Genomic DNA, 15,169 nt, shown 5'->3' with positions numbered 1-15,169 from the left:
GAGCTCAGGGACAGCACCTAGTCTTGGAGTTCAAGTCCCACTGCCAACAAGAACAACAACAAGAAGCTCAACTTAAAAAGCAGGATTTTAAAAAAAGGTGAGGATTTTGCTTGTTCATTCTACTGTGGTATTTTTATTTTCAAAATTGTTTTGATAGTTGCCTTACTTTATGTTGGCTGTTATGGCAAATACTTCTTTTCCTTGAATCCCTCCAGCATAAAATGAGGGGAAAGTAATAGTGTGATTATAATTTGTCCATTGATTTCAAGAAAGGAGGTAAAAAAATAAGAGCTTATGAAAGAGAAGCCTGGAGTTTACCCTAATTCTACCACTTAAGAACCCAAGGGCCTTGGGCATAATACTTCAGAGTCTACTACCATTTCTAGAAAACAGGATGGTCTATCTCTCCTTTGTCACAGAGTGGTCACACGGAGCAAGAAAAGTTACCCAGTGCCATGCTAAGCACTGTGACACTGCAAACACAAGCTCTAAATTGGTCAGGAGTCTTATTTTGTTTTCTCAGTCCTGGGGCTTGAACTCTGGACTTGGACACTGTCCCACAGCTCTTCAACTCAAGGCGAGCGCTCTACTACTTGAGCCATAGCACCACTTCCAGTTTTCTAGTGGTTTATTGGAGATAAGAGTCTCATGGACTTTCTCACTCGAGCTGGCTTTGAACCATGATCCTCAAATCTCAGCCTCCTGAGTAGCTAGGATTACAGACATGAACTACTGGTGAAGGGCTCATTTTGTTTGTTTTTTGTTTTGGTTTTTTAAATATTCAGTAAAAAGGAGTTTGCAGTATTATTCACAAGAGCCACAAGGTAGGCACAACCCCATGTCCCTTGACAAATGGATCAACTAAAAATCAGCCAAATCTGCCGCAGAGAAACCATCTCTGGAATCCAGGAAGACCCCAAAGGTATGAGAAATACCGATACTTTATACCTCTTGGCCTGGACACTTCAGTTGGCTTACAGCATTCCTGGCCACCTTGATTTGAATCCATTTCCAGTGAATTGTGGGACTCCCCTCTAGCCTACTTCTGTTCCCTAAATGACACTGAATTGCACAAACCCACTCCTTATCAGCGGTGTCCAAGTTTACATTTTCTCTGCAGAACATTGGTTCTGTTTAACTGAACCCGTTTCATAGTTTGCAGATTGATTCTGCACCCATATAAAGCAGCCTTTGCTCTTATCTTAACTTCATTTATGACCTCTTGGCTTATAAGATGAATAGACTGCATATGTGGTATACACATTCAATGGAATGCTATTTAGTCATAAAATGAAGGAAATTCTGTCACACCTACAACACGGATGAGATTTCAGGACACCGAATAAAGTGAGTCACAGAAAAACAGTGCTATGATTCACTTAATAGGCAGTATCTGCCTTAGGGATCAAAATTGCAGAAACAAAATGAATATTTTGGTTGGCTGGAAGAGATGAAAATGTTGTTTAGGATTGGTGCATAGTTTCAGTTTTTCAAGATGGAAACATTCTGTAGATGTGTACGTAGCAGGGTGAACACAAAGGACATTCGAGAATCACTTAAAAATGGTTTAGAAGGTTAAAGCAAGACTTTCATGTTTAGATATACTTGCATGTTAAGATTAATTGACACAGGGTGCCAGTAGATCACACCTATACTCCTAGCTACTTGAGAGGCTGAGATCTGAGGATCAAGGTTTGAAGTCAACCCAGATAGGAAAATCCATGGAATTATTTTCACCTCCAATTTTAACCACCAAAAATCTGGAAGTGGAGCAATGGCTCAAGTGGCAGAGTGCTAGCTTTGGGTGAAAAAGGGTCAGAGCTCAAGTCTTGTGGTCAAGCCCCAGAATGGACATGGACACACAGACACAGACACACAGACACAGACACACAGACACACAGACACACAGACACACAGACACAGACACAGACACAGACACACACACACACACACACACACACACACACACAGAAATAGAAAATAAAGTGAGATTCAAAACAAAATTCAATGTAAATAGGAGCATCTGTTGAACGGTTCAGTGAGCATGATTCCTGGCAGACTAATCATTAGTAAGATCCTATCCCTACAGAGACATTTGCACAAAATGGGCCCTGTGTAATCCAAACTACCCTCTGCACCCTCTCCCTATTCTTGGACTGTATCAGTTGCTATAACCTGTATCAGTTGCTGTAACACATTACTCAGTTCAGTGACAAACGTATTTCTGTTCTCACCATTAGACCATGAACATGGTGAGGGGGAAGCAACATCTGAGATGGCACTCCTTCAACGCCTACTCAATAACACAACAGGTCTCATCACTGAATGAGTTAGTAATTTCTCACCATCACAGTTTCAACAACTTTTACTTAGCTCTGACACACTCAGTAGAGCAAGGAAAGGAAAGGCTGGTGATATTACATTCTCCATAGAGCTCTGTGTTGTTTCATGTTCATATGGAGTAAGGAAAAAAGGAAGGAAAAACATGGAGCATCTGTAGCCATGTTTACAATGATTTAACAAAGTCATTCAGTTATAGCTCTTTTAGATACAAAGACCGGAGCCACAAAGTTTCTACTAATCTTTCCCCAATCCATTTATGGTTTTGAAATAGCCAGAACCCTGTATTATATTAACAATCCTAATAAGGGTTCTGGAGTATAGTTTTAAACGTGGGCAAGCCCCAGACCTCTTGAACTTCCATTAATAAAACCCATAAACACATGGAGGAGCCTGGTGAACCAGACAAAGCACTAAGTTCTTTTTTAATATGTGTAACTCTTCACCCATAAGAAACTTAAAACCTACTCTTTTTTTGGGGGGGAGGGGGGTCTGGTCGTGGGGCCTGAACTCTGGGCCTGGTCGCTGTCCCTCAGCTCTTCAGCTTAAGGCTAGCGCTCTACCACTTGAGCTACAGCACCACTTCTGGCTTTTTTCTTATGTGGTGCTGAGGAATCGAACCCAGGGCCTCAGGCATACAAGGCAAGCGCTCTACCTCTGAGCTGCCTTCCCAGCCCCTTAAAGCCTACTCTTAAGTAGACTGTCAAAATAACTGTAACCCTAAAGAATTAGGAAGCCACCACTGATTTTATTTCCCCAGTATTCAGATGCTTCTCAGAAAAGAGCCAATGAGAAAAGCCAAGAGTGTATTAAACATGTCTTGCTAACTAGGGAAGAGATTGGAGTTAGTGTGATATGGTGTGTCCAAGGTCAGTGCCTATCTGTATGCTCGAGGGGTTCACGGTCCAGCTGAGGAGACGGGATGCAAGCCTGAGTCACAGGTAGGGATGCGATGTGACTCACCACCCAGCTGCTGAGGGACCAAACCAGTGGCAATGTCAGGTCCCACTCAGATCTGCAGCCACTCAATGCTCCAAACCAACATGGCGGCATAGAAATTAATAGATGCTCAGCCTATAACAACTATAGAAGAGGAAAGAAAAGGAGTATGTGACAGCGAGGTGCTGGTGGCTCATGCCTGTAATCCCAGTTATTCAGGAGGATGAGATAGGAGGATCACAGCTCAAAGCCAGGCCAGGCAGGAAAGTGCATATGACTCTTATCTCCAATTGTCCACCAAAAAGGCCAAAGTGGAGCTGTGGCTCAAGTGGTAGAGGGCTGATCTTGACCACAAAAGCTTGGGGACAGCCCCCCAGGCCTGAGTTCAAGCTTCAGGACTGGTACAAAAGAAAAAATGGGGGGCAACATAACAGTGAAAACATTAAAGTCAAAGAAAATACACTTCTGACTCTCCATAGAGCTCTCCCCATTACACACTTAGCTCCTGGATAAGAAGAATCATGCCTTCCAATTGCCTTTCCCTCTCCCATGAGGCCAAGCACACTGGGAGAAAGTTCTAGAAAACTCATTCTTCACATGGGTCAGCTTGTTCCATTACCATTGCAGTCTTTTATTTTACAAAGGGCAAAGATGACCTTTCCATGTGATTGACCCGAAGGTCAAGCTGCCAGTCTATGACAGAGATGAATTGGAGTCCATGACCGAGTTTAGTTGTGATGAAGATCATGTAACTTACAGTATGGAAAATATTTCCTGTTCTATCCTATGTGGGGGAAAAAATGTTGGTTGGGCCTTGCAGTCAGGATTCAAGTTAGGGAATATTGCAGATGAACTAATTCAAAGGGAAGATTCAGGCAAGAAAGGGTTTAAAGGAAAAGGAGAACTCCCTTCTGATGGGTGACAGAATTAAAAGATGTCACAAAGGACAGGACTGGAGGTCCACACACAAAGGAAAGGAGTCAGAATAAAGAAGGAGGTGGGTGGTGATGACTGGAGCCACAACAGCATGACACAGTAAAAGAGGGCATCGGTTCAAATCTTACTCTGGAGGCAAAATGCTATAATCAGTAGAAAAGTGACATAGAACCCCCCATCACTAGCATGAGTGGGGGCCCCTCTACCTTTCTGGCAATCCATGGACTGCTGGGACTCTGTAGAGTTCACTGAAAAACTAAGAGCCAGCTCAAGGCACCAACTGCTAGAAAGTCAAAGGCCTGAGTGTTTGGTTAGATGGACTTCCTTCTTTCATTGGAGGGAACTAAACCCAGGCAGACCGAACAGGAATAACCAGAGTGGGAGCAGAGGTGGGCTTCATGCCAGCTTCTGGAAGACCCGTAAGCTCATTAGAAAAGGAAAGCATGGCTGTAGTCAAAGGAAACCGTAATTCAAGGTCAGTGATTATACAATTAGAAGGTCATTAGAAGCCATCAGGAAAGAGACAAAGACCAAAGTCACCTTCAGCATCCAGGTGCCGAGGGCGCACACCTGTGATCCCAGCTACTCAGGAGGCTGAGATCTGAGGATCACCATTCAAAGCCTTGTCAGGCAGGCAAGTCCGTGAGACTCTTATCTCCAATAAACCACCAGAAGAAGGAAATGATGAGTATGACAGAGCAGAAAAGAGCTGCCTCATTTTCCCCTGGCCCCTACTCCAGGCTGTGCACTCACTTTGAGCTCAGCCTGTGATGGGCCCCGCTGTGGCCTCTGGGACATATGCAGAAAGGACAAAGAGGAGACCTGATTGTCACCAGCTCAGCTTGCTCTCCCTTGGTGCAGCCCTGACAGCAGCATGTGACCAAGCGCTCACCCCCCCTGCAGGGAAGATGAGGGACCACAGAGAGAGCAGCTGCCGGGCCAAGCACACCTGCCGGAAGCCATCTCAGATCAGCCAGGCCCCCACCTCCCACATCAGCTGGGCAAGGCAGCCTGAGAAAGAGCCAGCACCTGAATTCTATGTGACCACCTGAAGACTTTTGCCCTTCTGCAGGATTCAGAGGACTTTTTGCTTATGAGGATTCTGCCCTACTTATTTTTAAATGATCTACAATGTATAGTCATTAGGTATCAGAAGTTATGACTATTGCCATGATAATTACTGTCTATGTGCAGGTACTAATGCAGACACCTAGCAGCTCCAAGGCCCTCCATACATATGCTTCAGGGCCTGCAAAGAGGAAAATGCAACCTAAGCTAATGTGTCTTTGAACACTTAGCACATCCAGACTTCTGGAAATGAGCTAACATATTAAGCCAGTATTTATTTATTTATTTATTTATTTATTTTGGGTCTGGTCGTGGGGCCTGAACTCTGGGCCTGGGCGCTGTCCCTCAGCTCTTCAGCTCAAGGCTAGCGCTCTGCCACTTGAGTCACAGCGCCACTTTCGGCTTTTTTTCCTTTTGCTTATGTGGTGCTGAGGATTCGAACCCAGGGCCTCATGCATGCAAGGGAAGCGCTCTACCACTGAGCCACCTTCCCAGCCCCTAAGCAAGTATTTTTTCTAGCTCTTAAAAGTGAGGCTTTTTGACAAAAACTAAAAATTTTAGTAGATTGGTCAAAAGAGAAGTAGGAAAAAAAAAAAACCTCAAAACAAGAAGACGGAAAGAAAAACAACTGCAGGGGCTGGGAAGGTGGCTCAGTGGTAGAATGCTTGCCTTGCATGCATGAGGCCCTGGCTTCGATTCCTCAGCACCACCTAAGCAGAAAAAGCTAGAAGTGGAGCTATGGCTCAAGTGGTAGAGAGCTAGCCTTGAGCTGAAGAGCTGAGGGGCAGGGCCCAGGCCCAGAGTTCAGGCTCTATTCAAATACCTGATAAAGGTGAAAATAAGAAGAACAAAGACAATACAGAAGAAGAAATTAACAAAGCAAAAGATGATTTCTAGAATGGAATTGGTCCTTCTCAATGGAAAGGAAGTAGGAAGTCAAGCACATAATAAACAAAAAGATCCACAAGCCATAACCATGCCAAAATACCAAAGCAGGAAGAATGTTCAAACTGTTAGAATTACAAATACCAAAATCATACTCAAAGGCACAGTACTATAAACTAGAAAACCACAAGTTACCCTATGGGGCCAGGGTGGGGGCGGGGACACTGAGGGGAGCAAGGGAAGGGGTGACATTGCCCCCAAGAAATGTACTCATTGCCTGACTTTTGGAACTGTAGCTTCTCTGTACAGCACCTTTCTAATAATATGAATAAATATTTTAAAAAGTCATCCTATTTCAAATCTTAGGGAATGGTTTTTGCTCTTCCAAATTTCACCCATCTGAAGTCTTAGTTGAATGTGAAGGTAGACTATCTAGCTGGCAAGATCTTGAAAAATTAACCTTTATTTTTTTTCTTCTGGAAAGTGCCATGTTTTCTTAGCCTGGCCCTCACTTCCACTGATTTCACTTCTTGGCCTTCACTTTCCAACCTTCACTTCCTTCACTTATACTGCTTTCTAATTTTTGTCTGACCTTACCACATTCCAACTATAGTAAGTACAATGTCTTTAGTATAGTAGCTATTCAATGATTGAAAAAAAGGCTTAAAATGCAACAATCAGCCAGGGGTTGGTGGCTCATGGCTGTAATCTTAGCCACTTAAGAAGCTGAGGCCTGAGAATCATGGAAAGCCCACAAGATTCTTATCTCTAATTAACTACCAAAATAAAAACCTGGAAGTGGAGTTGTGGCTCCAGTGGTAGAGTGCTAGTCTTGAGCAAAAAAGCTTAGGGACAGCAAGCAGGCCCAGAGTTCAAGCCCCAGGACTGGAGCACATGTGCATGTGCACGCACAAGCACACACACACACACACACACACACACACACACACACACACACACACACACACACACACACACACACACACACACACACACACACACACACACACACACACACACACACACACACACACACACACACACACACACACACACACACACACACACATATTTAACAATCAATTCTACTAAAAACAGTACACTGAACCCATTCTATCTCTGTATGTAGATTTCCCATCTCACAACCTCTGAATATAAAATAGAAAGGCACATTTTTGAGAAGGGCATAAAGAAAATTGTATTTACAATTAAAATACAAGGTGATCATTTGATTTTGTAATTTCCGTTCTACATATATGCACATGAGAAATCAGAACATATGCAAACAAACTTCTATATAAATGCAGATAAGAACAGTACCCACAATACCTAAAACATAGAAATCACTCCAATGTCCACCAACTGGCAACTATATAAATAAATAGAATATGGAATATATAAACAATGGAATATTACTGGGCAGTAAAAAATGCACTTTCTGATACATAATGTAGCATAAACATAAAAAATGTATAACTACCAGGTACAGAGGCCTACACTTGTAATCCTAGCTAATTGGGAGACACAGATAGGGAAATCACCATCAAAGGCAGCCTAAGTCAATGACAGCAAAATTCCTGAGACTCCATCTCAAAGGCTCTAGGTGATGGAATGATGCGTACTAGGGAAGCACAGTCACATAGGGAAATAAAGAGGTGAATCAGAGTTTAGGCTGGCAAGACCAGATAGGGAGACTCTATGTTAAAAGATAACCCAAACAAAGAGGATTGGGATTCTGGCTCAAGTGGTAGAGCTTGCCTGGCAAGAACGGAACTCAAACCTTAGTACTGCCACAACTGAAACAAAAAAGGGATTTAGATAATACTCACAGAGGACCCAACTACTTTATGGTTCTTTTTAATAAATGCAATGTCTAGAAGAGAGAAATCTAAAGGTGACCAGCGGGTTTCTAGGGTTGATGGAGATAAGTAGGGAGAATAACCATTTTCCATGGAGTTGGGATTTCTCCAGGGAATAATAACAACAACAACAAAATTTGACCAGACATGGTTGCACAGCTGCAAACACATGACCTACCCACTGTGAAAGGAGAGAGTTTATTGAGATACAGTTGCTTTTACCAAAAAGATCATTGTGGGCATAAATGAATTTCATAAAACTTTCAACTAATATCAAAGGACACAATTTTAAGGAAGGATGGTGTCTAGTTTTTCCACACTGAACCAGATCAGGATACATATATGAGACCAGAAAATGCCAAGTTCACAAACAAGGTCATGCCAGTTGATTATTTGCCTCTATATTGCCTATGAACTCTCTTCATTGTACCAGTTTAAGAGAGGCCGTAGCAAAGTGGTAGTGAAGAGTTCTGGGGGTTTATTGGCAGCACAGCGTGCCTCGTTATATAACCTTTTGTAGGTCATTTAATTTCAAAAGGCAGTGAGTGTCTCTAGTTTCTCTACTTGCCAATTACCTTATTTCATAGAGCTATTATTAAGGCAATTAATGGATAATGGAGTTCATCTTTCTATGAGATCAGAACTGCAAATCACAGCTGCAGTCTCTACCAGGTGTTTGCACAGACTCATGACACTGGATCTTTAGGGTGAGTAAAAACACTAACTTATAGCGTCTTTGTACTGTACAGTATTTTGTACTGTAGGAAACATTTGATTATTCCCAAATGGAAATACAAATTGATTAAACTATTTAAACAATGAATTCCTGTTTTTAAACCTCAAGGTTTTGTTTTGAAATAGGTCCCAGTAACAACAGATGTCTGATGACATTCTGTCAAAGGAGAACAGATTAATTCAACCTAATGAAGAACTAGACATCTAGAACCCTTCTTATTTTTCTTCAAAATATTGGAATAAGCCATCTCTACTAAGCCACAATTTTAACATAAAATAACTTAAATCTTAATCCTTTATCTTCTTGCATAACATATTCAAATCCTCACACACTCATTTGCATACATCAAAAGTTTAAGACAATGACCCAATTAAAAAACAAAATGAATGTCCCCAAAGGTGGAGCTATGGCTCAAGTGATAGAGCACCAGCCTTGAGCAAACAAAAACTCAGGGACAGTGCCCAGGCCCTGAGTTCCAGCCCCAAGATCAGCATAATAAAGATTTCAAAATGGATATAAACTTTTTCATTAAAACATGGAAAACAGTCCTAGTATTTTACCTTCACTTAAAATTTTCTTCTTGCTCACTCATGTTCTATGTAATTTGCAGCTGTAAAGTTGTTGTTTTTTTTTTCGGTCAGTCGTAGGGCCTGAACTCTGGGCCTGGGCACTGTCCTTCAGCTCTTCAGCTCAAGGCTAGCGCTCTACCACTTGAGCCACAGCACTACTTCTGGTTTTTTCTGCTTAGGTGGTGCTGAGGAATCGAACCCAGGATCTCATGCATGCAAGGCAAGCACTCTACCACTGAGCCACCTTCCCAGCCCTATCTGTAAACTTTTTAGGCAGCATGGTCTGATTTAGGAACAACATTTTAAGCCACACTAGGTTGCAAGATTTAAAAGTTCTCTCAAGTTATGCCACTTAATTCATGAGTTATAGCACACTATCATGGGATGGGGGGGATGCTCCATTTAAATAACTGAAGATTGGAAAAGCAAATCTTTAACATACTGGGTTACATGATGACAAGATAGGAATTGAAGCAACTGTTTGATTTGGGTGAGAATCACATGAATAAATTAGCTACAAATAGAACAATCTTAGTTCTGGAATACAAGCTGCTATTTTTTTAACCATGACTTTTCTTTACATCCAGGTATAAAATACGGAATATAAGATTTTCATTCATTCTTTCTCTCCCTCCCTCTCTTTCTCTCCCCACCCCCCATTCTCTCTCATCTTTACATGTTGCAAAAAGGGGCTTCAATTTAACACGTCAGTTTGTGAGCACAATGCATCTTGGCAATGCACTCCTTCCATCCTCCTCCCCACCCCCTCTTGTATCCCCATCCATCCCTTCAAGTTAGCAGTATTTTGCATTCTCAGAAAACGCACTTTCTCCTGTACAAATCTGGGGCGATTCCCTTTACCAGACTCATTAGTTAATGTGATTGATCTGCACTGTCAGTGTTTGGAATGATGACTTTTGGCAGGTGGATGGGTTTGAAAGCAGCAGAATCCCACCTGGCCTGGTCCATACCCACTGTCACCGTTGTCCCCAGTTAAGACTGTCAGACCTGGAGATTTTCCCACCAGCTGAAGTGAGATGATTGTCTTGATGGACAGCACTGTTGTGCTTTTGAGAAGTCAAGGTCTGGGCTGAGGGGTCATGAGTGTTGTATAAAGGCTATTCAAGCTTCTGACACCAAATTCCAAGGCAGGATTCCCATAGCAACCCACACAGATTTCACTCAGAGATGCAACAGCTAACAGGGACCTTGTAATACTACCTTAATTTTTCTAATAAGATCAACATACCACTTAACTCAATTCCAATTGTTTGTTTGTTTTTGGAAAGGTTACCACTTGACAAACTCAGGTCCCTTAAATTTGGACAATCATCTACTCTTTAGAAATAGTTTACATTCAAGTGGATGCATGGGGAGGGGGGAAAAGAATTCAAGTGACAATGACTTGAGTCATCATTTCATAATGAAATGAAATTCAGCCTGAAATAAATTCTTCCTCAACTTCCTATCTAGTTTCCAGTTTCCTTTTCCTTTTCTCACTTTAGTATAATTCCATAAAGAAGAAACAATCCAAGGGCAGGGACTTTTTAAGGATTAATAAAATCCATTGTTGCTGGGCGCCGGTGGCTCACGCCTGTAATCCTAGCTACTCAGGAGGCTGAGATCTGAGAATCAAGGTTCAAAGCCAGCCCAGGCAGGAAAGTCCATGAGACTCTTATCTCCAATAAACCACCAGAAAACCAGAAGTAGCACTGTAGCTCAAGTGGTAGAGCACTAGCTTTGAGCTGAAGAGCTGAGGGGCAGCGCCCAGGCCCAGGGTTCAAGCCCCGTGACCAAAAATAAATAAATAAATAAAATAAAATCCATTGTTACAGCATATACTTATTTTTTAAGTTAAAAGAAGCCATTAAAAAAATACGTAATGGGGTTAAATTTGTAGGAGAAGACTGTTGAAGGCTAAGAAAATAAACATTAGCTTATAGGAAATTTGGTGGTTTTTTTTTTTTTTAACAAAAACAGGGTTTACTAGGAAAATGAAATAAATATTTTGATACGAGATGTAGCTTTTCTTTTTGTATACTTAAGAGATCCTTTTGTCTGGTCTAAATAAACCAGCTGCCCTTGGAAAGAAGCTGCTTAGACTATGAAAGAGCATAAAAGTAAAAATCCATGGTTACACACTACACTTCCTTTTTTAAATTTTTTTAAAGCCACTGGAAGAAACGATTCTATTCACTGTACCTTTTGAAACCAGGTAATGCTCGGCTCTGACAGAGCAAAATCCAAGCTTCAGGAGACATTTCCACAGGTAGTCCATCGCCAGTGCAGTCCCACCTACCTCTCAAAGAAAGGCCCTGGGAAGCCAGAAATGGGCTTACCTTTGCCTTTTCCAACTGGGCCTGGGCCTGCCGCTCTGCCTCTCTGCGCACTGCCTCACGGTCCTCCTCCAGAGACACATCTGAATCGGATGGACGGCTGGTGTAGGAGTCTGCCGAACCCTGCAGAGGAAAAATATATAGTTCAATACAAACTCAATCCGTGATGTGTGCCTTGGAAAACTCTCATTGGCCTGGCAACTTGCTGCCTGGATTGTTCTATCAATTCCTGAAAAGAGACAAAATGGATTTTTTATTTATTTATTTTTGCAGTGACCCACTTAACAAAACCTGCTTTCTTTGTTTGCCTTGAAGGCCATTCCCTAGGGTAGCTGAACCTACCAAGTTCTCATTCCTGCCCAAGGTTTCTCTTCCAAAACAACGAGACAAACGGGAACGCAGAACAAGTGTTTTAGAATGCAATCAGCTTGGTACTGCAATGCTGAACAAGCTGAAGGGCACAGACGGCTTTCAAGGATAGTCTCAGAAACAATCTCCATTCTAAAGCAAGTATGGACCACAGGAAAGACACACCAACCTACCAAAATGCAAACAAAAGCGGGGCTGTGAGGGGTTAGCAATTTGAACTCTGCAAAAATGTCCTGCTGTGATCATTCCTCCCCATAATCACAATAATCCTTCCTTACCTTTTTCTCCACCTGCTACCTTCTCCCACCGCACTGTAAGGTGCTAGCAGCCAGCTCCATTACCGTCTTTGAGCAACACATTTAAAAATACCTGTGCATGGATATTTAACCAGAGCAGCCTACAGCAAACACCTGCGTGAGCGATCTCATTTGGCAAGAAATCACAATGCAGAAGGAACTGGGGGAAAAATTATAGGAATCTCTCTCTCTCTCTCTCTCTCTCTCTCTCTCTCTCTCTCTCTCTCTCTCTCTCTCTCTCTCTCTCTCTCTCACTGCCTTACAATCAGGAGCATATTAACTAAAACAAACCACCCTCTCCATCAGCACACACTGCAACAACAGCAAAGCAAAAGCAAACCACGTCTCCGGGAATGGAAGCCCTTTGCACTTACACAGATCTCAGAATTCCTCAGCCTTCCTCCCTTGGCTCTTTTCAGAAATCTGATCCAGGTGGCCTTCATTAGCCAGACAGCGCCTTTCTCATCCGCAGCTGCAGCCCCGGGCACAGATTCTCAGCTTGAACTGAGCCCTGGAGAATGCCAGCACCTTTCCCATCCATGCTCCAGGCAAGCCCCTCTTCTGTCCCCTGCTGCCTCCCCGGTGTTCATTCCTTGCCCCAGAAGCCTCTCATCCAGGCAGATTCTTATTTTCCCATTCCAAGGAGAAAAGGGGTGGGGGGAGAGGAAAAAAAAAAGCAGCACACACTGGAATGCTTTCAAAATAAAGAACACCTCAAGTGCATTCAAAGACCGGTATCAACTCGTTCTAAACTTAATGCACCTTATTTCCTTGAATATTCTCTTCCCATCTCTTGGATTCTTGTCGGAAATGAATTGTGAGGAGATCTTTAAAAAAGCAGAAGTGCAGAAAATATAGGCAGCGGTATTTGCAAGTGCAAAGTTCAAGCCTTATCTTTAGAGATCTGGAGGGGGAGGGTGGAGGAGGGAGAGAGGAGGGAGAGAGGAAGGAGGGGGAGGACTTACTCCCCAGGAACTGGGCATGCTCCACATGTAGCCCTTTTACGCAAATGCTCACATCATACTGTTCGTCTATGTCAAATTGCCATTTTACATCAAAAGTGTAAACAGCTGGGAGAGTCGCTGCTTCTATAGTAACAGAGAACATGGAATGTTGAGCGAATTTGTTTCACTGGGAGGCTGCTCTCAAAATCCAAGCATGCACTCTTCATTTAATAATCTTTTTTCTCATTACCTGTTACAGAAAGTATACCCTGTGCCATGAAGGCGATCTGCCTGTCCTAAATACTACAGACAATATTAGATGGCAAAATAAACAAACCCTGCTCATCCATCATCCTAATACTGCTTTTTATTGCTTTGTGACTTCTTCAGCACGATGTAACAGTGAGATCTGGCCATTTAATTAGGACACCAAAGTAATCACAGCTCTATAAAGCAAAGAGTTTAACGGAGCTCAAAATGACTTTGGACTGCTTCTCCAACTGAGAAACTACCATTCGAAACAAGACACTGGAATAAATAACTGAGTTGTTACAGCAATACCTCAGAAGAAATTTCAAGGCTTAGGTGATTTAGTAGCTTGTGTTAACAGTCACAGAATACAGTAATTGAGTCCAAATTCTCCTTGTGGATAAGGGAACTGAGGTTTAAGAAACATACCAGCATTATTCATTTCCTGTGCAAACTGAATTACCTTAAGACTTATTTATGAATAAGTATACACAGAGAATTTTTTAAAGAAAATTCTAATATGGACTGCATATTTATGAGTGTGAGAAGAGGTCACTGTAAATTCTCATGCAAGTAAAAGAAATGTGTTAAATCTGAAGAGAAAAGGAGATTGAGAAAGAACTAGAGAAGAAAATAAAAAGTAAAAAAAACTAAAGAGGAGAGAAAAAGAAAAAAGACATACAGACAGAAAGAGAAGGAAGGAGAGAAGAAAAATAGAGAGGGGGGAGGGGAGAAAGAATCTTATATTCTTCCTGTTCTCCTTTGTATTCTGGGCTAATATCAATCGTCATGATCTAAATGCTAGAAAAAATTCAGAATAAGGGTTTCAGAATAAAAGCCAAAGTTTGTACCTCAATTCCACATTATTACCTCATCCACATTATTATATAAATCAATAATTTGATGTCTATTGTTATAAAGTGCATGAATATAGAAATGCATCACAAAATTTGTTCAAACACAATATACAAGGAACAAATGAGTCTTTCCACACTGACTTAAATGGCAGGAGAAGTCTAATCTTCCCAGGAACTTCTCATAGTAACAACAGCATACTACAAAATGACTAACGAGCACAATGTGACTCTATATTGGGTCACAGTCCCCATGACTACCCATCTTGCCAGTCACCCAGTTGAAGGTTTGGGTCATTTCTCTGCTAAGGTACAAAGTTTGTGTCATTCAGGGTCCCATTATTTCATAATGGAAAGGAAGAAGGTAACACACACACAGGGTGATCTCATTCCCTTTTAAGTAAAAAATTTTAAACCCTTGACTAATAATCAGATGTAACTTTGACTTTGCATGATCATGTTGACACCAATTTCCAGGTTTGAAATTTAAGCATTAGGCTGGGAATGTGACTTAGGGGTAGAGTGCTTGCCTAGCATGCATGGAGCCCTGGGTTCAATTTCTCAGTACCACATAAACAGAAAAAGTGAGAAGTAGTGCTGAGGTAGGGTGATAGCGTGCTAGCCATGAGCAAAAGAAGCTCAGGGACGGTGCTCAGGCCCTGAGTTCAAGTTCCACGACTGGCAAAAAATAAAATCAAATTAAAATTAAGCATTAAAGAAAAGATCTTCACCAAGTTTTACTGAGGATGTTTTGAATATCTGCCACAACTTACTAACATAATTTTTCTA

At 41.9% G+C, this 15,169-nt stretch overlaps 1 protein-coding gene across 14 annotated transcripts in view; it reads right to left on the bottom strand.

Moving 5' to 3' along the window:
- Positions 1 to 15,169, bottom strand: part of Cacnb2 (calcium voltage-gated channel auxiliary subunit beta 2) — a 308,080-nt gene that overhangs the window by 92,609 nt on the left and 200,302 nt on the right. For 9 of the 14 annotated variants that reach the window (XM_069990453.1, XM_069990454.1, XM_069990458.1 and 6 more), the window contains one exon: positions 11,672 to 11,791. In XM_069990453.1, the coding sequence (XP_069846554.1) occupies positions 11,672 to 11,791 (120 nt within the window). Of the gene's footprint in view, positions 1 to 11,671; positions 11,792 to 12,315; positions 12,499 to 12,707; positions 13,238 to 15,169 lie in introns of those variants that run through there. The other 5 variants (XM_069990460.1, XM_069990461.1, XM_069990465.1 and 2 more) reach the window with 3 other exon arrangements.

This window comes from Dipodomys merriami, unplaced genomic scaffold (assembly GCF_024711535.1).
Source record: "Dipodomys merriami isolate MVZ:Mamm:240054 unplaced genomic scaffold, mDipMer1.0.p SCAF_4, whole genome shotgun sequence".
In the NCBI taxonomy this organism is placed as follows: Eukaryota; Metazoa; Chordata; class Mammalia; order Rodentia; family Heteromyidae; genus Dipodomys; species Dipodomys merriami.
This window is presented reverse-complemented; position numbering and strand designations above follow the sequence as displayed.